Source organism: Leucopleurus acutus, assembly GCF_964270905.1.
Source record: "Leucopleurus acutus genome assembly, chromosome: 18".
Classification (NCBI taxonomy): Eukaryota; Metazoa; Chordata; class Mammalia; order Artiodactyla; family Delphinidae; genus Leucopleurus; species Leucopleurus acutus.
The window spans coordinates 24,338,178-24,365,381 of record NC_139160.1 but is presented as its reverse complement, the minus strand read 5'-3'; the positions used below and the strand labels follow the sequence as shown (position 1 = coordinate 24,365,381).

General features: G+C 39.7%; 1 protein-coding gene across 1 annotated transcript in view; it reads left to right on the top strand.

Moving 5' to 3' along the window:
- DGKH (diacylglycerol kinase eta) overlaps nucleotides 1-27,204 on the top strand; it is a 169,511-nt gene that overhangs the window by 48,528 nt on the left and 93,779 nt on the right. The window contains exons 2-3 of the mRNA XM_082859567.1: nucleotides 16,707-16,817; nucleotides 22,619-22,699. Of these exons, the coding sequence (XP_082715693.1) occupies nucleotides 16,707-16,817; nucleotides 22,619-22,699 (192 nt within the window). The remainder of the gene's footprint in view (nucleotides 1-16,706; nucleotides 16,818-22,618; nucleotides 22,700-27,204) is intronic.

Sequence of the window (27,204 nt, the reverse complement as noted above, 5' to 3'; positions counted from 1 at the left end):
GACACATGAGTTGCCCCCATCTCTTCTACTCACTTCCCACTGGCCTAAACTTAGTCACATGGCTGCATATAAGGGAGGCCAGGAAATGGAGTTTGTGGCTAGAAGGCCAAGTACCGGGGAAAGGAAGAATGGGCTGTGGTAGACCACTAGCTGTTTGTCTCATAAAAAGGTTTCTCTCTGATCTACATAGAATCTTTCTATCCTGAGACTGCTTACTTATTAACAAATTTTTATATAATGCTTAAGACCTATAGTCTCCCATCATAACGTTTCCGACTTTAGTTACTTGCCATCTTTCCACCATAGGAAAAACTGATATTAGTAATAAAGCAGTATTAGTAGAGTCATTATGAAAAAAATTTTTCTGAAGGTGCTTTTCATAAAAAAATATACATGACCTTGGCCTTCTAAAACAATGTGTATAGTTGTGTGCGTGTTTGTATGTGTGTGTAGTTTTTAAACTTTTATAACCTCAGGTTATACATTTGATAAAAGTAAACAGGCATCTTTTTGGAAGTGAGTGGTAAATTTTCTTCCTGTAGCCCATTTGGATTTAGGTTCTGCTACTCTGAGGTGATAACTTACTTTCTCATGTAGGAAATTATTCTTTGAGTGGTCATAGGATGTTGTCCTAAACTTTTATATGTATTCTTTCGCATGCTATTTTCAGACTTTTGGGTTCATACTTACAAACTAGTTTAGTGAGGTTTATAAGTAAATGAGTAGATTATACACACCTTTCATTTCTGGTTAAAATGAAATTAGATGTTGTGAAAACCCTTTCTAGAACCTTAAGTGTGATCTCCAATATACTATTAGCTCCAAGAAGGCAGGCATTTTTATCTGTTTTGTTTACTGCTCTATCTCCAAGGCTTAGAATAGTTCTTGACATGTAGTAGGCATTCAATATGTGTTAAAAGAATGCAAAGATATGTAAAATACGATATAATTCATGTGTGAATCGTAGAACCTGATTGGCACCTCTGAACTTAAGGAATTTGTATTAGGCATCGGAGCGAAGTAGTCTTTGGTTGCCTCACCTTCCAGGGGAAAAGTACAGCAAGCCTTAGAATCTTCCCTGGCTCTGTTTAACCTCAGCAGACAAATTCTATGTGTACACGGAGAATGGTGTACAATAAAGGTAACACATATGTGATATGGCCTAACATAGGCATCAAGATGTAGGGATATGTGAATTGAAGAGAGGGAAAAAGAAATGTTCCACTCCAGGCCAAAAACCAAACATTCACTTTTCTCAACACAGCTTTTCTCAAGTGGATTGGAGTTTGAGTAGGATGAGGAAGAAATAAAATAATTTGGATCCTAGAATGACTTTTGGGGGTTAGGGAGATAGGGTTAAACTATCGTCTACAGACCGAGTGGGTAAGTTGATCTGTTTTATGATTTATTTTTTTCTCATACTGTAATTAATATATTTTTCAGAATTCACGTGCCACTGATAATATTGAAAATGAGAGATAAGCTTTTTAGAGTAAACATAATCTGAGCACATTGCTCTCCTCTGCGAATCCATTACCTTTTGCAAATTGGGCTCCATGAGGACTGAGCACATGGAACTGCAAATGAGTGAGCTCTACATAGGTGGTGCATTTGGAAAGGAGGGTGTTTAAGCCCAGCAGTTAGAGGTGAGTCAGTGAGGAGGAAAGATCCTGGGGAAAAGCATTCCGGGCCTCTGGAAAGACATGTAAATGTGGGTCCCAAGATAGGAGGGTCCGTGTTTTGTTCAGCAAATGGCAGGTAGACCAGTAAGCCGGGAGCATAAGCTGCAGGACCAGTGAGGCTGGATGCTGCACGTAGAGAGGGGGCTACGAAGTCAAGTAAAGATGTAGACAGTCAAGGGCCTCAGACGCAGGGTTTTTGTTTTACTCTGTGGTTTATGAACAACCAACCACGATTTTGGACAGGGAAGCGGCAGGATGAGAGCTGTATCTTAAGGAAACAATTCTGGAGGAGAGGAGTCTAGAGAATTAATTAGCGCGGACTAGATTTCCTTTTATGAACAATAGGGAACGTTTGTTGGATTGTGCTGTTCAGTTGAGGCCTTCGCAGTAAGCCAGCATCCCTGTGAATGAAGAACAACTGCGAGGAAGGTTCCTCATGGTGGGTTTTGTTTGGAGACCTTGAATGTGGTGCCTCTTGAGCTCGTGCTCCTTGGCGGTCAGGGAACATCTGGTGTGCACCTGCTGGGAGAGCCAAGACGCAGAGGTCCTGGGTCCCTCTCTGGGCTCACAAGCCTGGAGGACAAGAGATATTTTGTTCATATTGTCTGGCAAGGTCTCCTCTGTGTTTCGTCCTTTTGTTATCGCCAGCCTTCGGTAAAGACTTGTTTGGGTGTTCTGTCTTGCCCCCATTTTATTGTGGGTTATTAAGAGTGGAGCTGTTTTCCACACTCGGGCCAGACTTTAAGGGGAAGCAGTCACTTCCAAATGAAGGATGGGTACTGGTGGCAGGCTGGCTGCTGGTCCAGCTCTGTCTCCAGCAGGAGATTCTTTCTGCACTGCTGTTCTTCATTTCTCCATAGGAGAAATCACAGGAGGTGTCTAGGTGAGAAAAACGGAGCTACCAGAATTGGGGCGCGGGCAGCAGGAACAGACAGGAAGACCGTGTTTCAAAATCATTTTGATGGCAAACTAAGGAATTTAGGGGCAAGAGAGAATTAAAGATAGTTCAGAAGTTTGGGGATTATGTGCTTAGGAAAATGCTGCTGCGGCTGCTGACAGATGGGGTCACAGGAAGAGGAGCAGAGCTGTCGTGGGAAGGTGCCGAGTTCGTTTTGAATTCCAGATTGGGTGACTTTTACCCAGTGTTGTGTAGTTATTTCCCAGAAGTTTCAGAATTAGAATCTAGGTTTCCTGGACGAGACAAGTGTGTTTTTTAAAATTACGCAAAAACATATATTACATGAAATAAAATATACTTGTTGAGTTTCAGCTGGTGATAGCATCTTCATGGAGCTGGAGTTAAAAAAACTGAAAATAAATGGAGAAATTTGTTTTAGGAGATCTGTATCTACTTAGAGGACATAATGGGAGGATAAGTTCACCCAGAGAGATTTGGCAGGTAGGATGTATTTGGAAATAGCCAAGGGGCAGTTTTCTTGAAAAAGGAGTGAAAGCTAGGCATTAAGCCTGAAGAAGATGAAAGAGGCAATAAGAATACTCTACTTTTTTAAAAAAAAAGAACTTTAAAGGAAGTTTAAAGGAGAGGCAAGCATAGATTGGATTCTGGGACATAATCAAGAGGTGAAACAAGTTTATACTCTTTAAGAGCAGACATGCTGGGGGAAAGAACGGGTGGAGAGGGAACAATCAGAGATGGAAGACAGAGGAAAGAGTTCGGTTCCGTTTAACAAACAAATTATAAGTACCACTGAGGTGATGGGCATGGTGTTGGGTACCAGGGATACAAAGATGGAGTAAACGCGGTCCTGCCTTTGGGGAGTTACTGCCTCATAAGGGACAGGAGCGAGAATAACATAAGACCAACTGATATCTGCTGAGCCCTATGTGCCAGGAAGTGTTGTAAATACTTTACATGAATACATTGACTCATTTAGGCCTTACCACACCCCTACAAGTTAGTTATCGTTGTTATTACCCACAGCTCAAAGGACAAGAAACTCAGGCACAGAAAGGTTAAGTAATTTGCTCCAGGTCTTTATCAACTGGTCAGCTGTGGAGCTGAGATTTGCACCCAGACTGTACAGCTCTGCACCCCTGTGCATCACGCCAAACAGATGACTACGCTAAAAGGCAAAGAGAGGAGTAAGAACAATGCACAAACATAGCACAAAGAAGGGAGGAGTTAAGTTTTTCTGGCAGGGGATAGAGTAGGGCAGGGAAGATCTCAGAGGAGGAATAAATGGAGGACAGGAAATGGGTCCTGATAGAGGAGCACACTGTTATGACCGAAGTATGGAACCCGTGTTGGTATGCGTGTGTGTGTTATCGTCTTACTTAGTGATTTGCCCAGACTTCGTCTCTCACCTTTACTCTGCCCTGTTCTGATCACAGAGGACAGTCACATTTGATTTTATCCATTTGGGGGAACAATTAAGATGGTCTTAAAAAATCTACTAGAACCGAGTTATCCTTTTAGGGGTATCAGTCCTGCCAATTGAAACCATCATTAGAGTGTAGTTTATGATTTTAAAAATAATCCCTCCCTGCCTCCCTCATTCCTTCCCTCTCATTCTTTCTTTCCTCCTTTTTTTCTTCCTCCCTTTCTTTTTTTCTTTCTTTCTTCCTTCCTCTGTCCCTCCCTCCTCTTTTCCCTTCCTTCCTTCCTTCCTACCTGTCTACTGACCTACCCATCTACTTACCTACCCATCTATCAATGAATTCAGAGAACTGGCAGAAATGTAACAGATTTTCTTTTGCACTTGGGACCCAGATAATCTCTGGGGAAGAACCAGTGAACTTGAAGAGCAGATTATTGAAGACTACAATTGAAATTCCAGAAAATAAACAGATATTTTACACAGATTGGTTAATAGCCCTTTCTGAGATAAATATATGTGGTAAAGATAGGACTCCTTGTTAGAGTCCTCTAACCAGAGGGCTCTAGGAGGAAATGGAGCATCACCCCATTTCCCGTCCCATCCCCGACTGTCTGGACCCTTTGACCACTGACCCCTCGGCTGCACTGCCGTCTGAACTGGGAACACAGGGCAGCAATATTGCGACACTTGGGCATGACGTGAGGTCGTTTGTTATGCAAACTTACTAGTTTAAAACAAAAAGTAATGTTCAGTGGTTTATTTTAGCCACATCAAAATGCCCCTGCATCAAAATAGTTGTGTCATTGTGGCCGAGTGGGAAACTAGTTACATCAAAATGTCATGTGTAGGCAAAGGGATTATTCTTGGAAGTGAGTGAATCCTTCCTTTAATAAAGGCAGAAGTGAATTCAGGATTAGAAGGATAGATCTGTTTACCCCTTTACAGCAGAGTTATTATGTGCCACTCATGGGATCTAGGCAAGGATCCGTCTAACTCTGACAAAAGGTCCATCTATGTTCCTGGCTCTGAAAGAAAAAGCTGGGCATCGGGCATAACACCACTACCACCCTGTGGTAATGTGTTGTAGTTCAGGGTGTTTCATGAAAAAAAGGACATCTGATGTGTACACAGCATGGACATTTTGTTCCTTCTCCTTTGAATAAAAGTATAAGAGCTCTTTATAAAACCATATATTTTTATCACTTTAATATTAATCCAAAAAGTAACATTTAGAAACTCCTAAAGAAGGAACATATTAAAAATGGAGAGAAAGCTTAATTTTAGGAACGAACAAATAAAACTTCACAAAATAACCACAGTCTCAGGAAGGTAATCATATCTATAGCTTTTCTCAAGACAATTACAAACCAGTGTAGGGGACAAACTACTTTCATCATCGTTAGATGGTCTGTTGACATAGAGGGTAATTAGAATATGTTGGTATAATGTCTGTTAGAATGCATTAATTTATAAATATAGTGCATTCTAAACTATTACATGTAGCATGGATGAACAGCAAGGTCCTACTGTATAGCACAGGGAACTATATTCGATATCCTGTGATAAACCATAATGGAAAAGAATATGAAAAAATATATATGTATAACTGAGTCACTTTGCTGTACAGCAGAAATTAACACAACATTGTAAATCAACTATACGTAAATAAAATAAATTTTAAAAACTAAAATAAAAAAACAGTGCACGGTCATATATTCTGATACACAAAACTGCTTGAGGACAACTGCTTCAAGTGGCAGTTTATAGAAAGGGAAATATTTTGTGGTGTAAACAAGGCACCTGCATCACCTTACTGCGTTATCCTTAAATACTGGTTCCGGGAACACATGCTGTCTCCATTCTTCTGTAAGCTGGGATCTTGCTGGCTCACTGTATTATCCTCTGGCTCCTGACGGAAACATGTCCTCATCATTGCCACTGCAGTTCCTCTGCCAGTATTCACTTTCTCAGTGAGGTCAGGCGGGTGCCAGCATGGGTTTGGGGGGTGGTGCAGGCTGGAGACATTATTCAGGAAGGGGGAAGATTAAGCATCTAGGGCTGCTCTTTTCTGTCCACGCGCCTCCACCCCCCCGTTTCCCGCCACATGGTCGTGTACAGTGCAGCTCCCAACTCCTCGTTTCCTCATCCAGATTAGCCTCCTTCTGCAAATCAAATCTGTTTAAGGGAAGAGCTTGAGTGAGCATGCTCAGTTATTAAACCCAAATGGCTCCCCCCACTGGCTGGAGCAGAGCCAGTGGGGTGGAAAGAGGGCAGGAGTGGTACACTAATGGGGTTCCATATACAGAGGAAAGAAACATTTTGAACATAGAGACACAGTACTTCCTAAAGCCATGTTTTAGAAAGATTCTAACACCAAATCTGTAAAATGTTCAGAGCTAAATAAGAGTAAATAATCAGACTGAATAGCAATTAAAGTGCTAAATTATATCTTTTCAAGGTTTTATACAAATTATTATACTTAAATATGTTTATGAGAGTTTATTAAAACTGACTGATCATCATAATGACGAACAGAGATTTTTTAAAATTTATTTATTTTTGGCTGCATTGGATCTTTGTTGCTGCGCGCGGGCTTTCTCTATTTGTGGCGAGCGGGGGCTACTCTTCGTTGCAGTGCACGGGCTTCTCACTGCGCTGGCTTCTCTTGTTGCGGAGCACGGGCTCTAGGCGCGTGGCTTCAGTAGTTGTGGCTCACAGGCTCTAGAGCGCAGGCTCAGTAGTTTTGGCGCACGGGCTTAGTTGCTCCGCGGCATGTGGGATCTTCCCGGACCAGGGCTCGAACCCGTGTCCCCTGCATTGGCAGGCGGATTTTTAACCACTGCACCACCGGGGAAGCCCACAAAAAGAGATTTTAATATGTGTAGGTTCATATACCCTACTCCAGACCTGTTGAATCAAAACGTCCCAGATATGTAAATTGGTGCAGCCACTATGGAAAACAGTACAGAGCTTCCTTAAAAAACTAAAAATAGAACTACCATACGATCCAGCAATCCCACTCCTGGGTATATATCTGCAAAAGACGAAAACTCTAATTTGGAAAGATTCAAGCACCCCAATGTTCATAGCAGCACTATTTACAATAGCCAAGACATGGAAGCAACCTAAGCGTCCATCAGCAGATGATTGGCTTAAGAAGATGGGGTATATATATACAGTGGAATATTACTCAGCCATAAAAAGGAACGAAATGTTGCCAGTTGCAACAACATAGATGTACTCAGAGGACATTATGTTAAGTGAAATAAGAAAGACAGAGAAAGACAAATACAGTATAATATCATTTATATGTGGAATCTAAAACATAATACAAATGAATCTGTATACAAAACAGAAGCAGACTCACAGACATAAGAAACAAACTTATGGTTACCAAAGGGGAAAGTGGGGGGGACAAATTAGGAGTATGGGATTAACAGGTACAAACTACTATACATAAAATAGATAAGCAACGAGGATTTACTGTATAGCACAGGGAACTATTTCAATATCTTGTAATAACCTGTAATGCAAAATAATCTGAAAAAATATATATATATAACTGAATCACTTTACTGTACACCTGAAACTAACACAATACTGTAGATCAACTATACTTCAATTTTAAAAAGTCCCAGATGAACGGAGGCTGTTCATGTTTATAAAGTTCTCCATGTGATTCAGATGATGAGCCAAACTTTAGAATAACTGGTGTATTTGATAGAGCTTAATGTCATGTATTTAACAAAGAGGCTTAAATTTGTTTTTAAGACAGTAGGAAATTCATGGTGGGACAAAATTCAGAAGGGGAAAGAAGAATACAGGGCACAAAGCCAAAGGGTCTGGAATCGAGAGGAACTGAGGGAAATTTGGAGGCTCATAGAAAAACCAGGCTTTAATCAATTTAATACTTGGATGGTAAAAGAGATTGACAGACTGGATCAGAATGACACCAAATGGTTTACGTTGCAAAGTCTTAAGATGATGGGCAGGACTTCCCTGGTGGCACAGTGGTTAAGAATCTGTCTGCCAATGCAGGGGACACGGATTCGAACCCTGGTCCAGGAAGATCCCACATGCCGCTGAACAACTAAGTCCGCGAGCCACAACTACTGAGCTTGTGCTCTAGAGCCCGCGAGCCACAACTACTGAAGCCCGCGCACCTAGAGCCTGTGCTCTGAAACAAGAGAAGCCACCGCAATGATAAGCCCGCGCACATCAACGAAGAGTAGCTCCCACTCGCTGCAAGTAGAGAAAGCCCACGCGCAGCAATGAAGACCCAACGCAGCCAAAAATAAATAAAATAAAATAAATTAATTTAAAAAAAAGGTGATGGGCAGTAGTCATTCAATATAAGTTCTGGCATATGTGTGGAGAAAAATAGTTCTTGTTTTATAATCAGGCAAAACATAGAGGAGCTAATAAAAGAACAAAGTGATATTGTCATAGAAGATGCATACGTTAAAGTGCAATCTGGTGATGAAGATAGACTTTTAGTTTAGAGATGTAGAGTAGAGTTCAGATCTGTGTGGTTTGCATTTGACCTTTCAAGCAAATGTAAGTTTAGCTGTTGGATAGAATAGGGAAGGATAGAAAGTTTATTACAAATAATCATCGATTTACACATTTTATAGATGTAAGTCTGGATACCACCCAAATACAATATTAATGCTGATGCGATAGATGGCCTTCCTTAGCAATGATGGAATGGTAGTGAATAAAAGCAGAATGGCTTTCAATTTGGGAAAAAAAGAAAAACCCAAGAGAATAGTCAACAACTAATTGCTTAAATTTGCTGCAGGGACATTTTCAAATGAGAAAGAGATGGCCACAAAATAAGCACCTCTGGGTGCAGTTCTCAGAATGCTGTCCATTTCCTGCCCAGGCTCTCCTTTAAAAGCTCTTAAGACAGTGTACAGTTCAAGTTTCCTCTAAAAGACGTTCAACTGCTTTATTTGAATATCAGTCTTCACTTCATTTATTCTTTTGTGCGATTAAGAGCTATTCTCTCTGCTAGGACCTATGGTAAGTGCTGGGGCTACGGTGGTGAATAAGGTGGGCCTGGCCCTACTCTAATCTAATGGGGAGATCAGTTTGAGCCTAATTGAATTTTGAAGAGTCAGTGGCATCCAGGTGGAGTTATCCGACAGCAGTTGTCATCATTTTCTAATTCTTACTGGTAAATAAGCCTGATGTTCTAAAAAAGTAAAATACTAACACTATATAGCAGTTTTAAACTCTGCTCCATTATTAAATACAATTTCATGATTGATTTCTCTTATGTAAAAGTTCAGAAAACTATACATTTTGGAACTGTATACTTTATGTGATTAAAGCTGATCTTTGTGGGATAATTTCTCTAAATATAAGCATTGGGCTTTTGTTCAGAAATGGTCTGTCTTTATTGAACTGTGTCAGTCCCACTAAAAACACATTTTCCCACAAGTATGACCTGTTAAAATAGTACCTTGCTTATTAATGACACTTTATACAGCATTTGGGAGTCTATGAAAGATATTTACACTTCATTTTGTTTTGTCCTAACAACTCTGAAGAATACAAGGCAGGTGACAGTGATCTTCACCTTACAGGTAGGGAAACTTAGGCTCATAAATGTTATTCCTCGTTTGCAGCCACAAATCTAGTAAATGGAGCCAGAAATGGAACTCAATCCAGGCCTTTTTTGGGGAGTCAGGTCTATTTCCTTTGTGCTTTCTGACAGTATATTGACTTGCTGGAGAGAGAAAAATTGAAATATTTTTCTCCACTTAATTCCTCAAGTTCTCATCAGAAACATATGTTTTAGTCCTCTTAATTTCTTACTTTTTGTTTCCTAATTATTGAATAAATTTATTAACATATAGTCATTATTTTCTTAGTATCAAGTCCATGGTTATATGTGTAGGATGGAAAAATCAGTAAGATACAGGAGACAGAGAGCCATGAATTGTTTAAAATTCCTATTCTACATGATAAATGCTATAAGTTATGTGTGGGCATAGCGCTGTGGATGCACCCAGTATATGGTGGCCGCCTGAGCCTTGGAGGATGATGGGATGGGGTGGGAGTTTTCTAAGAAGAAGCAGAGGAAACTATTATGAGTAGAAGGAAGAGCTCGTGTAAAAGCTTGGACGTAGGGAAGCATGGAGGATTTGGGGATTCGCAGGTACTTCTCTTTTCCTCTCCTGTTAGAGGAATTTAGGAGGAATGCTGAAGATGAAGCTGTTACAGAAAGTGGGTCATTTATGGAAGGAAGAGTGTGTGCCCAGCTCACAAGTCTGGGATTACACTGTGGGTGATAGGAAAGCACTGAACATATTAAAGCAGAGTTTGGCGGGATCAAAAATATTTCTTATGGATAATTCTGTCCATGGTGGGAACAATGGACTGGTGGTGGGAAAGACTGATCGCCTGGAGGACATGTAGGGTACTGCTGAGTTCAAGGAAGTGAGAGGAGCTTGAACTAAGGCAAAGGCAGGAGGAGTGGAAAGGGATGGATTGAAAGATAAGATCTGTTCTGTAATAATGCTTAGCACGGGGATGAATGTTAATGATGATGGTATCTTGTCATACCAGCCTTTTAAAAAATTATGTATCCTTTCAAATCCATTGTTTCACATGTCACAACAGCACATAAAGATGTACAGCATATAAGGATATTTCCACTTTAGAAATTAAAGTCTGTAAAACTAAAGATGCTTACCATTCAAGGAAGTCTAGACTCATGATGTTATAGGTTCTGTACATAGACAGCTTTCCTGGACCTTATATAACAAAATGGGTACGGCAAAGAAAGGTATAAGACAAAGACTAATTCTCTGTTTGGGAGGGTGGAGTAAGATAGAGAGTTAAAAGAGATAGGAAAGAAGTGATTACATACAAAGTATAGAGTGGTGAAAATTCTCTTGACCCATGTCCTAGTCTGTTCAGGCCGCTGTAACAAAAATGCCAAAGACTGGGTGGCTTAAACAATAAATATTTATTTCTCACAGTTCTGGAGTCTGGGAAGTCTAAGATCAATGTACTGGGAGAGATAGCCATCTTCTAGCTGTGTTCTCACATGGTGGAAGGGGCAGGAGAGTGCTCTGGGGTCTCACATATAAGGGCATTAATTCCATTCATGTGGGCTCCACCCTCCTGACACAATCTCCTCCCAAAGGCCCTACCGCCTAGTACCATCAAATTGGGGGTTAGAATTGCCCCCGAACATTTAGTCCATAACAGCCCACATCTGCCATCACAACAAATTCCATTCCCATTCCCTAGAAGAGAAATTAAGAGGTCGTGTTGGGGCAAGACTAGGAGAAGCTCGAGATTCTTCTGGAACTTTTGAAGGCATCTGTAAAAGAAGAGTCATCACTGACGTTTCCAGTTCTCCACATCAGGCTCTTCACCACACCTATTTGATGTCCCCCCAAAAGCCAACATAGGAAAGTGTACGTTTATCGGATAAATCAGGCAGTAACTGATGTTTTCAAAGATTTTTAGCTTTACAGAAAGGCTCACTGAAGGGCTCACCATCAAAACAACTTCAACTTGTGACACAGAGGTGTTTCTGAAATGTTAGGTGAAATCCTAGAGCACTCATGTGTGTATAATTTATAAGAGAAGTTACTTTTGTTTGCTTTTAGCGAGGGGCGCGAAATGAGCGATTGCACAGCTGTAAGACATTGGACAGCAAACAGTCTCAGAAAGCCAGATAGAAGAGAGATCTTAAAACTTTTAAAGCTTATTTTATTGAAACGATTTTTTTTTCAAAGCCACATTCATTTAACTTTTTGTGTTTAATATTTTGGAAACTGGGTTATTGGATTACGGTTAGGGGCTATACAACTTCACTGATTTTTCATGAAGGTCAGATTGTACTAAACCAATCTCTGCCAGATTATATGATGAAATGGCCATTAAACGCAAATGTTTCTAAGCCTTATTTTGAGGGAGGGGAGAGCTCATCCCTTATCCTAGAAATTGTGAACAAAATAAAATTAAAATCGAATGCTTATTTTTCATAGATTGTTAATAATAACGGATCATAGCTAATTCTTATGTCTGTTACTAAGTTCAATTTGTTATTCTAGTTGAACATTAATATTGAATATAATAAATATTTTGATTTTCAAGAAAGATTCCTTGTTTCTTCCTTTAGTTTGCTCATTATTTTGAGATTTTTCAAACCACAGCATTTTTCTCTGAACCATGCTTTGCCTATGTGGTTATATTTGCAGGAGCTGTTACAGATTAATCATTTTCGCTATGCTCCTTCTTTTATGAGAAGTGTTTGTTTAACTTGCCATATATAAACAGACGTTTATTTTAAGGATTAACTTTCATGTGAAAAACTGCCTCCTAGTTAAGTCTTTTTAATCACATCTCTAGAGGAAAGCAAGCTAGCTTCAGATGTTTTTCTCTTTCTTTTCTTTCTTCAAGAATTTAAAATTGACTGTTTGTATATTATAGAGAAGTTTGTAAATGCATGTATTCTCCTCAGCCTCACACACTGCAAATAAATCCATGCTTGTGCAAGATTTAAAGGACATAAAGTTATATAGTAAAACACAGATAAATTATTTGCCTTGAAAGTGACTATGTAAGGAGCATCTTTAAATTATCAGTAGCCATAATACCAGCATAGATAGACATTTTCCTGTTCCTCTGACTATCTCTCCCCAAACCCTCACCCAGGGAGTGCACCTCGGGGTCCACATATACTTTTTTGCATTGTATTTGCTGTTTTTTATATGCAGTGAAAAGAAGCAGACCTGCTGAATGCTGGAAACCATAAAATCATTTATAGCCATTCTTTCCTGTTTTCTTTCCTAATTCTATCTTCGTTTTAAAAGACAAAGTTATATACCCTTTTACACTTTAAAAGCTGTTTGGTTTAACATTTATGGAGGCCTTAAAGTGTCAGCTAACGTGTTATTTGGTGATATTATTAAAATACATAGGACATGGTCTTCGCTCCATGAAGGTCACAGCCTGGTGGGAACACAAACATGCCATTCAGTTGTCATAGGCGCTGTTATACAGGTAGAAGGACACATTCGAGAGACAAAGGTGGGAGTGTTCACTTCCTCCTAGGGGGTGGGGAAGTCTTCCAGAGGCGGTGGCACTAGATCAGAATTGAAATGATTGGGCGCTTTCAAGACAGGCGATCGAGGAGGGGGGGCATTTAGGGCAGAGGGAGGAGCCTCTGGCAGGAGGGGCAAGCGAGAAGGTTGGACAGCATCATGCAGGGGTCTTCTCTGATACATATAGAAGTTTGGACTTTACGCTGCAGGCAAAAAAAAAAACAAAAAAAAACATACAAATGAATTCATTTACAAAACAGAAAAGGAACCACAGACCTAGAAAACAAACTTATGTTTGTTACCAAAGGGGAAAGAGGGAGATAGGATAAATTAGAAGTGTGGAATTAAAATATACATACTTCTGCGTACAAAACAAGACAAGCACAGGGAAGTATACTCAATATTTTGTAATAACCTTTCAGGGAAAAGAACCTGAAAAAGAATATGTGTGTGTGTGTGTGTATATATATATAATTGAATCACTTTGCTGTATACCTGAAACTAACACAGCATTGTAAATCAACTATACATCGATTAAAAAAAAAAAGATAGAACTAAGGAAGGATTTAAGCAGTGGCATAATGTAATCAGGTTTTCATTTTAGAAAATTACTCTAGTAACAATGTGAAGAAATATTAGGTTATTTATGCTTTTTAGAAACAGCCTGATAGAACATAAGTAGACTAAACATTAACTTTTCTTCCTCATTGCCTTCAACAGAACTTTACAAAAATCTTAAAACACCCACTTTTATAATTTGAATTGCCAAAAGATGTGTTCTCTGGATGAGTTATATTTTTATAGCATTTCAAGACTTTGTGATCAAGTTTAAGAATATAGACTTTCTACCCTGGGTAACTTTGGATGCTGCAGCAGGGCAGCTCACCACTTAACTCTTCCTTATTAATACCCTTTTCTCTCACAATCTTTTGCATCTGGTTGCCCAAGGCAAATGCTTACACTTTCCCTTGGTTCTTTTCTCTCTCTTGCCCTTCACGTCTATCAGCAAGGCCGGTAGATTCTGCCTTCAAAATAACGTCTCAAATTCCTCTACTTCTGTCGGTCTCAGTGATGCTACAACCTTAGTTCTATCCTCCCTGGTCTCTCCCTGGGACTCCTGCAGCAGCCTCCTAATTGGTCCTCCACTCTATCTCACCCATTTCCCCATTCTCACTGTCCCGCTTCAGACAGTTCACTAGCTTTTTGCACTTTGAATAAAAAGCAAGCTCCCCTCTGTGGCCAGCATCGCCTGGCTGTTGTCTCCCTTAACCTCATCTCTTGACACCCTCCTTCTGCTCCAGCTGTTATTTGCTCTCACAGAGGCCTGCAAACACTTATTCACTTCTTCCAAGAAGCTCTTATAATTTGGTGCCTGGCAAATACTCCGTGAACTTAATAGCATAACGATATCATAATAACACTTTCTGCCATTTATTAAATATCTTCTGTAACCCAGATAGTGTGCTAAGTGCTCTCCAGGCATTATCTTATAATTAAATTAGATGCAACGAGCTTGTGAAGTTGGCATTATTATTTCCATATTTTAGGGGAGGAAACTGGGCACAGAGAGCTGAAGTAACTTACGCAGATTTATACTGCTAGCGTGTAGCGGAGCCTGGCTTGAAGTCTGTCTGTCTGATTCTAAGTCGGGCTCTTTGGTACTGAAGTTTCAAAAGTATTTTGTTATCATTAAATTTTAATGCTCTCACAATTCCTGGAGGACCATCTGAGAGCAGGCTCTAGAGGGAATCTTTTAATGAAACTGAAAGTAAACATGAGTGTGACCTAACTACCATATTAGAGACAACAAACTTTTCTCAATATTTTATGTCTTGTTGATAATAAAAGAGAGTATAGTGTAAAAGTTGGAAATAAACTCTGGAGTTCAAACAGACATGGGTTTAATCTCAGCATCTTCTATTCATTCATATGGATCTCCATATCATATGTGCCAGATAATATTCTAGGTATTTGAGACACATCAGTGTGCAGTCCAGTGGGATGGATATAAAATGTTGGTTCTGTAAGCTGTTTTTGCCCTGGAGATTCACTGTAGCATTACTGCTCTTCTGTGAATTCAAGATAGATGTGATCCATCTTGGACCCCCATCCCAAGGGGATCTATTTGAGTCAATCCCATGACATATTTCCTAAGGACAGTCTCATAGGAAGGCTGTAAGTTTAGTTTGCTATAAATAAAGTGTCCTTCCTTCTTCCTTTTTTTTTTCCTTCCAGTTGAAATGAAACATTAAATTTAACTTTATTAGATATAATAAACTCAGGGAACTTATATTCTAATAGGGGTAGCACAATAAATAAATAAGTAAATTACATTATACATTAGAAGATGGAAAGTACTTTGTGTGGGGAAGTAAATAAGATCTGGATGGGGGAAAATATGGAGAGCATGTGCAATAGGAGGTCAGTGAGGTGGGTCTCATTAAGAAGGTGAGAGACTTGAAGGAGGTGAAGGAGTTAATCAGATGGATATTTGAGGGAAGAGCAGTCCAGGAGGAGAGAATAGGTAGTGTCCAGTCCTAAGGGACGTGCATGCACGACCACTTAAAAGCAAAGCATCATTGTGAATGGAGGTGACCAAGTGAAGGAGAGATACTAGATGAAGTCAGAGGGGTTCCAAGGATGTTGTTGGTGGCAATAAAATGAACTTGTATACATAAAGCACTTAGCACAGGGTCTAGCCCAGATTCCCAGAGCCCCTGCCCACCTCTTCCAGCCACAGCTCTTGCTGCTCCCCGTTACAAGCTCTACCCTGTGTTTATAACCAGAAACTCTGTGAAGATTCCCCAAATATCTGTGCTGTTTTATACCTTTCTACTTCTGCACACACGTAAAATACCCTTCTCCCACTCCTTATCATTCTGATAAACTCCTTCAAGACCCACCTAAGGCTTTCCTCTGCGAGGACAACATCACTGACTCCCTCTGAGGCAGAGCTTCCTTCTTTGGGTTGCCATGCACCATGCTTTGAGTATGTGTTTGTTACAATAACACATAGCTGATGGTAACTGACATTTAATGAGCACTTACTACGTGCCATGCAGTAAATACCTTTACGTGTTTTTAAAATTAATTTCTCACAACAACAACCCTATAAGGTATGTCCTGTTGTCATCCCTATTTTATAGATGAATAAATAAAGCCATGAAGTTTATTGACTTGCCTAAGATCATCCAGCTACTAAGTGGTGGCACCAGGAGTTGATCACAGGTTTCTGGCTCCAGAGCCCATGCCTTCTTAACCATTACATTATACCGCACCTCCACCCTTCCACCATTTTACTATATACAAATATATATGTACTTATATATGTACATGTACTCATCACACTGTATTGAAAAGTATTAGTTTTGTGCATGTGTCTTCCATAGTGTTTATGACTGCTTTGAGTCACCATGTTGAATTCACCTTTGCTCTTTGGGACTTTGCACATGTGTTCGCTTGTTGAATGGGGAGAATAAAATATTCTCTCATGTAATTTGCAAAGCATGAGAAATAATATTCAAAACGTTAATGATAGTGTGTCATTAATTTTGAAATTTATTTGGTTTTGAATTTCATTTTAATCATGTTGTTGTGTTTCTGCTTCTCCCTAGACCAGTATTAAAGAGGGACAGCTGTTGAAGCAAACCAGCTCTTTCCAAAGATGGAAAAAGCGATATTTCAAACTTCGAGGTCGTACACTTTATTATGCAAAGGACTCAAAGGTAATTCGAGAGAATACTAGTTGCAAGGCCTCGAAGGCTGTAGATGGAATTGAAATTTTGGTTCTATAAACTGTTTTTGTCTTGGGGCTCACTATCATTACTGCTCTGATATAAATTCCATATAAATGTGATTCATCTTGGACCAAATCCCAAGGGGGTCTATTTGAGTCAGTTTCATGCCATTTCCCCTAAAGACAATCTTATAGGATGGTCCTAGTGCAGTTTTCTTTCTTTCTTTTTTCCTTCCAAGTAAAATGAACAGTTAAGTGTAACCTTATTATATATAATAAACTCTAAATTTGGGTTCCCCCCTTTCTTGCTACTTTTTACCCCATAAATCTTTTCCTGAAAATGAGAGAGAGAATTGCTGTAGTTGCTAAGAGTTCATACTCTGGTTTCAGACAAGAGTTTGTATCCCAATTCTAGCACATTCCAGTGGAGTGGCTGTGGACAGCATGTTGTTGAGAGGAAGCTTAAATGAAATTACATACATGAAGTGCTTACATAATACCTGGCACAAAACAATCACTCAATTATGCTAGCATTTAGAAATAAAAATCACAGTGAAATAAAATCAAGGCTTAAATAATTTTTATATACTAATTGAATGAAATAAGAATGATGTAGCTTTGGAAGAAAAAAATTGTAATGATGAGCTTCCATTTAAAATGGATATTTTACTGTTCCTTCAAAAATAAACATTAAGGTGGGTACCCTCAGCTGGCACTGGAGCCCCACCAAAACAGCCCCCTGCCCTGTTAGACCTGGTGGACACCTTTGGCCAACACTAGTGTCCCCCTAAAGTGGCTCCTGCCCCAGGGGTCAGCCCCACACACCAGAGCACCCACAACAGTTGCAACTGGGCCTTGCAGCCAGCCACACTGGGGTCCATCCTTGCGTACAAGCACCCCCTCAGCAAGTGCAGCTGAGCCACAACAGGAGGACACATGCAGCCCACAAAGGGGACACTCCTGGAGCATCTGGCCTTGGTAACCAAGGGAGACCATGCTACTGGGCCCCACAGGATACCTTCTACACAAAGCCACTCTCTCAAGACCGAGGGACGTAGCTGATCTACGCAATATGTAGAAACAAACACAGAAAGTTAGGCAAAATGAAGAAACAAAGGAATATGTTCCAAATGAAAGAACTAGACAAACCCTCAGAAATAGATTGAATGAAATGGAAATAAGCAAACTTCCAGATAAGGTGTTCAAAGTAATGGTCATAAAGATACTCACTGAACTCAGTAGAAGTATAGAAGAGTGAGAATTTCAACAAAGAGATAGAAAGTAATAATGGAAATGAAAAATACACCAGAGGAAACCAACAGCAGAGTAGATGATGCAGAAGAGAGGACCAGTGGTCTAGAAGATAAGGTAGTGGAAATCACCCAATCAGAACAGTAAAAAGAAAAAGAAACCAAAAAATGGATAGTTTAAAGGACCTCTTGGGCAACATCAAGTATACCAACATTCCAACATTCACATTATAAGGATCCCAGAAGGGGAAGAGAGAATGAAAAGGACAGAAAACCTATTTGAAGAAATATGGCTGAACACTTTTCTAACTTGGTGAAGGATACAGACATTCCAGGCCCAGGAAGTACAGAGAGACCCAGACAAAGTGAACCCAAAGGGACCCACACCAAGACACATTATAATTAAAATGCCAAAATGTTAAGCTAAAGAGAAAACCTTAAAAGCAACAAGAGAAAAACAACTAGTTACATACATGGGAGTCCCCATAAGACTGTCAGCTGACTTTTCAACAAAAACTTTACAGAAGGGAGTGGCACAATATATTCAAAGTACTCAAAGGAGAAAACTTATAACCAAGAATATTCTATCCAGCAAGGCCATCATTCAGAATTGAGAGAGAGTTAGAGTTTCCCAGACAAGCAACAGCTTGTCTACTTTATAGTTCATCACCACTAAACCAGTCTCACAAGAAATGTTAAAGAAATTTAAACAGAAAAGAAAAAATTATAACTAGAAATATGAAAATTATGAAAGACAATATCTCATCAGTAAAGGCAAAAATATAGTAAAGGTAGTGGATCAACCACCTATATAGCTAGTATGAAGGTTAAAAAACAAAACTAGTAAAACCATATATATCTACAATAATTAGTAAAGGGATACACAAAGTAAGATAACATCAAAAACATAAAATGGTGGATGGAGTAAAAATGTAGTGCTTTTAGAACATGCTCAAACTTAAGCAACTATCAACATAAAATAGACTGCTATATACAGAGGTTGTTGTGTAAGGACCTCATGGTAACCACAAGCCAAAAACTGATAACAGATATACAAACAATAAAGAGAGAGGAATATAAACATAATACTAAGGAAAATCATCAAATCACAAGGGGAGGGCTTCCCTGGTGGCGCAGTGGTTGTGAGTCCGCCTGCCGATGCAGGGGACACGGGTTCGTGCCCCGGTCCGGGAGGATCCCGCATGCCGCGGAGCGGCTGGGCCCGTGAGCCATGGCTGCTGAGCCTGCGCGTCCGGAGCCCGTGCTCCGCAACGGGAGAGGCCGCGGTAGTGAGAGGCCCGCATACTGCAAAAAAAAATAAAATAAAAATCACAAGGGGAGAGAGCAAGAGAAGAAGAATGGAACAGAGAAGAACAACAAAGATAAACAGAAAACAATTCACAAAAATGGCAATAAGTACACACTTATCAATAATTACTTTACATCTAAATGGACTAAATGCACCAATCAAAAGACACAGCGTGGCTGAATAGATACAAAAAGCAAGACCCATATATATGGTGCCTACAAGAGACTCACTTCAGATCTAAAGACACACACAGACTGAAAGTGAAGAGATGAAAAAGATATTCCATGCAAATAGAAATGAAAAGAAATATGAGATAGCAATACTTATATCAGACAAAATAGACGTTAAAACAAAGACTGTAACAAGAGACAAAGAAGAGTATTACCTAATGATAAAGGGATCAATCCAATAAGAAGATATAACACTACTAAATATATATATGCCCAGCAGAAGAGCAGCTGAATATGTAAACCAAATATTAACAGACATAAAGGAGAACCTGACAGTAATACAATAATAGTAGGGGACTTTAACACCCCATTACATCAATGTAATGTAGTCATTAGATCATTCAGACAAGATCAATAAAGAAACACTGGCCTTAAATGACACATTAGACTCAATGGGACTTAATAATATGTACAGGACATTCCACCCCATAACAGCAGAATATACATTCTTTTCAAGTGCACATGGAACACTCCAGGACAGATCTTTTATTAGACTACAAATCTCAATAAATTTTAAAATACTGAAATCACATCAAGCATCTTTTCTGACCACAACAGTATGAGACTAGAAATCAACCGCAAGAAAAACTGGAATAAAACTCAAACACATGGAGTCTAAGCAACAAACTCAGTAACAACCAATGGGTCACTGAAGAAATCAAAGAGGATATCAAGAAATACCTCCAAACAAATTAAAATGGAAACACAGTGTTCCAAAATCTTTGGGACTCAGCAAAGGCAGTTCTAAGGGGGAATTTGATAGTGATACAGGCCTACCTCAGGAAACAAGAAAAATCTCAAATAAACAATCTAACCTTACACCTAGAGGAACGAGAAAAAGAAGAATAAACGAGTCCAGAGTTAGTAGAAGGAAGGAAATAGTAAAGTTACGAGCGGAATTAAATGAAATAGAGACTAAAAAACCCCACAAAAACCTAAGAGCAGGTTCTTTGAAAAGATAAATGAAATTGATAAACCTTTATCCAAAGTCATCAAGAAAAAAAGAGAGAGAGCCCAATAAATAAAATCGGAAATGAAAGAGAAGTGACAACTGACATCACAGAAATACAAAGGATCACAAGAGGTTACTATGAAAACTATATACCAACAAATTGGACAACCTGGGAGAACTGCATAAATTTCTCAAAACATACAATCTTCCAGGACTGAATCAGGAAGAAACAGAAAATCTGAACAGACCAATTATTCGTAATGAATATAATGAAATATTAGCCATAAAGAATGAAATCTTGCCCTTTGCAACAACATGGATGAACATAGAAGGTATTATGCTGAGTGAGTGAAGTAAGTCAGAGAAAGACAAATAGCGTACAATCTCACTTATGTGTGGAATCTAGAAAACAAAACAAATGAACAAACAAACCAAAACAGAAAGAGACTTACAGATACAGAGAACAAATGGGTGGTTGCCAGAGGGGAGGGTTAAATGTCATGGGGGTTTAATGTATAGTATACGGAATATAATTAATAATATTGTAATAATTTTGTATGATGACAGATGGTTACTGGACTTACCATGGTGATCATTTGATGATGTATTTGATTGTCAAATTACTGTGTTGTACGCTTGAAACTAACATAATATTGTATGTCCAACTATACTTCAATTTAAAAATAGTAAGATTTATTGTTACTGTGCCAGTAGGATAATCGATCATTTCTATGTTAAAAAACACGTGTTTGTGATATAATTAGTAGAGTTATACACCAGGAGGTAAAAAATAAATAAATAAACAAACAAACATAATTCTTAGTTTATGCAGCTGTGGAAGTAATAACAAAATAGAATAATCTTATTTTAAAAGTCATTATGTTCATGGTTATCCCTGATCTGGCTCCATTCTGACCTCTCACATTTATCTCCAGACAGCACTGACCACTTGATAGTCTACAGCCTTGCCCCATGTTTTCGATCCCCAGGATGATTTTTCCTCTATCTCCACTTAAAGAAATTCCCTATTTTCTTTAAGGTCCCCCCAAAATTGTCTTCATTCCGTTATTCGCAAGAGAAAGCATTTGTTTTCTGCTGTGACCTTCCATAGCACTTTGTAGTGTCTGCTCTTCCACTTTTAATAGTCTCCCTTACTTAAAACGAGTTGTGTCTATTTCAGCTCCCGTGCTAGATGATAAATTCCTTGCAGTCAGGGAACAAGTCTTACGGTCAGATTGGTTGGGTTGAAGTAGAGTTGCATAACCCCCTGGAGATCTTGGGGGGTGGTGAACGTTACTAGATAAGGGAGCCTCTTTCTAGCAGTCCTAGAGGAGTGGTGTTATACCCGCCTCACTGGAAGAACATGGAATGACCGTGAACAAGGACCAACTCCCTCAGAGTGGGAAGGATACATGTATTTACTAGAATTTCCTAATTTTTCAATTGTCCATTTTAAAGATTTTAGCTCTATGGAGTTTTTACCACTGAAACTTTTTTGATTAAAATCACTTCTAAGCTTAAAAAAAAAAATGTTGGAGCCTGCAAAAAAAAAAATTAAATAAATAAATAAATAAAACTTTTAAGAGTATAAAAGAAATGTCATCTTATATTTACAGAGCCCATGCACCATCTCATTTGAACACATTTACAGATGAGGAAGGTCACGTTCAAAAAGTTCAGTAACTGTCCGTGATCTGAGCCAGGACTAGTTCTTCTCATTGTGGGGAGTGTGTGAGTATGTGTGTATGTCATACACTGAGTAGTAGGTTTCCCATAAACGATGCTTCTGGAGAGCACAGAGCATTTTTCAATGAAACAGTATGCCAGGGGAGTTCTTTAAAGTCCTTTACAGTTTGGAATTTATGTATTCGTTGAACTTTATGGTTTTACTCACCAAGCATCAGTAATTTCAGTTTTTCTTCAGTTTTTCTTTCTAATTCCTGACATAGCTTCATGGTCATGATGTGACGGTTAAAAAAAAAAAAAAAAGTACTAAGGAGCATTCAGTTAGGTTTGCACTTGACATGTTTGTGTTCTTTTCATTAACAGTCTCTGATATTTGATGAAGTTGACCTCTCAGATGCCAGTGTAGCTGAAGCAAGCACAAAAAATGCTAACAACAGCTTCACGGTATGGTTATACTCTGGTAACTCCCCCCCCTCAAAAGTTACAGAATGATCTTTCGTGAGCTTGTACTGAACGCCCTCTTTAATTGCCGGCTGTGTGTCACACGTGTTGGAGTTCTCACCAAGAACAGTAAACTTGATAAGTACGTTGTAGACGCTAACACCCAACGTGTCATGATTGTTTGGGTCAATAAACCAATGTATTAAATGTATTTTTTAAAAGTATTTATATAGTTTTCTTTTTAGACCTTCTAATTTTAGTGCCTTAAAATTTTCATCTCCCTTTAATGTTCAACTAATTCCACTGTTCTTAAATATTCAAAAAGTTTGGTTTTTTACCTTCAGTCTTAAAAATAATATTTTCTCCTTTCAATCTACAGTTACTCTAGTTGCTGTAGTTCAGGCCTTCGTTTCTTCTCACTTAGGTAATTCATCTGGCAGCTATTTAAAGAAGTGTCCTCTGTTCCAGTTAATTTTTTTCCAATTGCAAATCACATTGCTTAAAAGACCTCACTGGCTCGCCACCGCCTGTCAGGTTGCATCTGTAACTCCGCCGTAAAGTCCTGTAAATTCCTTCCTCAGCATTCTAGCATACTGATAATTATTTGTCCTTATACATCCCACCAGTCCAGCAGTTCTGTCTGAACCTAATGCTTTTTCCATTCCCTCTGACTTAAATGATCCCTCCTCCATCAACAGCTGTTGAAATTCTACCAATTCTTCAAAGCTTATCTCAGATATCCCATACTTTTTCTACTGCTTTGATTACAAAAATATGAATTAAATATGAATTGAGGATCCACCATTGCTAGGCACTCGTGCTAATAAACACAAGGGATTCAGAGAAATAAAATATACATATATATATATATATATATATATATATATATATATATCTCACTTCCCTCAAGATATTCATGGTGTAGTTCAGTGAAGTTCATCTGGGATTCTTTTTCTTAAAAAAATATTTAAATATTTATTTATTTATTTGGTTGCACCAAGTCTTCGTTGCAGCAGGTGGGCTCCTTAGTTGCAGCTCCCGGGCTCCTTAGTTGTGGCTCGCCAGCTCCTTAGTTGCAGCCCGTGGGCTCCTTAGTTGCAGCATGCATGTGGGATCTAGTTCCCTGACCAGGGATCGAACCCAGGCCCCCTGCTTTGGGAGCGTGGAGTCTTATCCACTGTGCCACTAGGGAGGTCCCTGGGATACTTTTACAGCTACATTTTCCTTAGGTCCTCTCAGGTGCAGTGTTCTTGCTAGGTCGCTGACCCCTTCCACACTCCTAGCCCCTGCCCTAGGGAGCTTCCACTATGGACAGCAGTGTTTTGTGTTCATCCCCTAGGCGTGCCAGGGCAGGGAGGACAGACAGATAAACAAACACAGAGCAGTGCCATGATGGAGGTAAGCACTGGTAAGGGTAGGGGATGGAGAAGAAGCAAATGAGTTCGGATTTAGTCTTATTGATTTGTGGGTATGTGCGATAATTCATGCTGTGAATATTCCTCCCCACCCCCTCCCCAGGGACCGTTGAGTTTGAGAAGAGAGAGGACAGCCAAGAATAGAATCCTGGGAAAAAGTTAAAATGTAAGGTTTGACCAGTAAAGACTGAGAGAGAGCATTCTGAAGTATAGAAGGAGCATCAGGAGGCAGTGATATATAAAAAGTCAGTGGAAGGGAGTTTCAAGACGGAAGTTGTTAAACATCAAATGCTGTAGAGAGGTCAAGTCAAAGAAGAAAGGAAAAGTGTCTGTTGAATCTGTGAATCGGGAGGTCATTTGGTCACACTGATGTGAGTAGTTGCAGTGGAGGGTGGCATGCAGTAGGCTGCATGGCGAATGCTAAGTGGAAAGGCAGAGAGAGCCAGCACGGACTCCTTGTCCTACAAGTTTGGCGGTTAAAAGAAGGAGCAGGGCTTCCCTGGTGGCGCAGTGGTTGAGAGTCCACCTGCCGATACAGGAGACACGGGTTCGTGCCCCGGTCCGGGAAGATCCCACATGCCGCGGAGTACCTGGGCCCGTGAGCCATGGCCGCTGAGCCTGCACGTCTGGAGCCTGTGCTCCGCAACGGGAGAGGCCACAACAGTGAGGCCCGCGTACCAGAAAAAAAAAAAAAGGAGCAGACATGTAGCAACAAGAATGTTTAGGTCTGAAGAGGCAGTTCTGGTGTTGTTGTTGTTGAGGATCTTTTGCTTTGTTTTTAAAATGAATTTTGAGTGTGTCTATATGAAGAGAGGAAAGAATTGTTAGAATCAAAAACTGAAGCTGCAGGAGAGAAAGGAAATAATTGTTGGAGCGTGATTGCTGAGTAAACTGCAGGGGGTGGGACCCGGAGCACAGGTTAAGAGATGAGCCTTGAATAGGAGACAGAAGGTTTATGGAAGTAGGTGTGGGCAGGAAGTTCCTATATTTCAAACCCAAACACTACTGTTTTCTCAGTGAAATTGCAGATTAGGTCATATGCTATGAATAAGACTTTAGGAGGGTGTGGAGGAGCTTCTATAGAAAATAAGAATCGAAACTGAACAGGGACCAGTAGAAGATTACTAGGTAGTAGATAGTGTCCACCAGAGATTGGAGATAAGTAATGTTCTTAATTCCTGGGCCTATAGCATTTTCTTAAAGATAGGAGTAAAGGAAAACAACTAGATTGGCCCAGGATTGATGGTTTATAGGGCATACTGGACAGAAAGATAAAAAGGGATTGTTGGGTGTTTGAGGGATCAGTAACTGATCCATCTTCCCCCTCTGAGTTCTCGGTTTTTGAGAATGGAGCATAAGGAATACGGGATGACTTTATTAATGGCTGAACAGGGTCCAATAACCACTAAATACAGAGCTTCTGATAAGTTGTTGGAGGCCGGAGGGCAAAATGGTGCTTATTCTTCCTTCCTCCCAGGTGAAGGTCAGGTAAGGCGATTAACCTATCAGATTAACCACTTGTCTTCCCTGGGAAGTGAGCAGTAGTTTTCTCCCCTCTGTGGAGACTCGTGGTGGGGTTGTGGATAAGGGATTCTCCCCGACAAGGATCTAGAGTTTAGTCTGAGTGAGGGTTCCGAAATTTAAGATTTGGGAGAGGTTATTCAAATCCTTCGTACAGCTCTTTCTTGGACCTCCAACTGCATGCAGTCTCTCCTTTTGTACCTTCTCACGGAACTTACTATATTGCCTTGTGTTTGGCTAAGTACTTATGTTTCTTATAACCTCCTTGAGGATAGGGACACTGTTATACATTTTTATCTCATAGTACCTTATCCGTAAGTATTTGTTGATTTTAATTAATAAGATGAAAGTTCATCTGGGGCATGAGGAGACTTTCGTTGAAATATTTTCGAGAAATTTCCAATGTTTCACTCAACCAAACTTCGTTTCTGAAGTTTGTTGGACGAGAAATGCGAGACTAAACTGTTAGGCAGATTGCTTAGAGGTTTATAGCGAATCAATTTGGTAGAACTTTCCAGGGTATAAAATGGAATAAGAGTTATGTTTTCAACCAGTCATTGACAATCCTTCCTATCTTTAAATATTTAAATGTTCCACCTTCCTGGGTTCCAGTGACTGCTACTCGTGGTGTTATTTTGGCCAGTTCGTGTCAGAGGTTAATGGTGTAGTTTGGTGGTGTTATGGCTGGGGAATCCAGCGACAGCTGAATTCTGCCTCATTACAGCCACTACTCTTTGCCTTGAAGTCCCTAAGGATGATGTATTGACAAGGGATAATAGTAAATGGAAAATCTATAATTAGTAAGTGGAAAGTGGAAGAGCTGTGCTTTACCCAAAAACCCAGCGTCAAACTCTGTTAAAATGGGTTCTACAGGGAGTGTTCTAGAGGGCAGGGCAGAAACTGACTTAGCTGGGGAAGTCATTCTGTGGTTATGAGCAAGCACTGAGACTGCCTGAGCTTCCAGAGGAGGGGACACAGACATCTTGAGGGTGGTGTCAAAGGATCTACAGACATGGTTCTACCTACACGATGATCACTTTTAAACAGGCCTATGCTCCCATCCCTGGAGTGAATAATTGTCTTGTTTTTTGGGTTGTCTAAATTGCCTCAGGTATTGTATTAGTTTTCTGTTGTTTCGTAACAGATTAGTGGCGTAAAACAATGCCTGTTTATTATCTCACAGTGTCTGTTGGTTTCACAGGATAGCTGGATTCCTCTGCTCCAGGTCTCACAATGTCAAAATAAATAGGTATGATAAATTAAATACACACACATGCGCGTGCACATACATATATACTTTTTAATTACCCTACATTGGGCTAATTTTGACCTAAGTTTGCATTTCTGGTTTTACAAGTGTCTTCTGCATCAGGCAACAACAACAAAACCTACTAACGTTGAATGCATTTTCTGTGACGTTAGGTGTCAGTGATGTGATCGGGGGGCAGAAAAGAGCAGTTCCGGACAGCCTTATTGGCATTTTATGAGCGTTTAGGTTAATGTTCACAATTAATTTATTTGTAGTTTAAAATTCTACCATGACATTTTCTATGACTGTGGAATCAGTGAAAC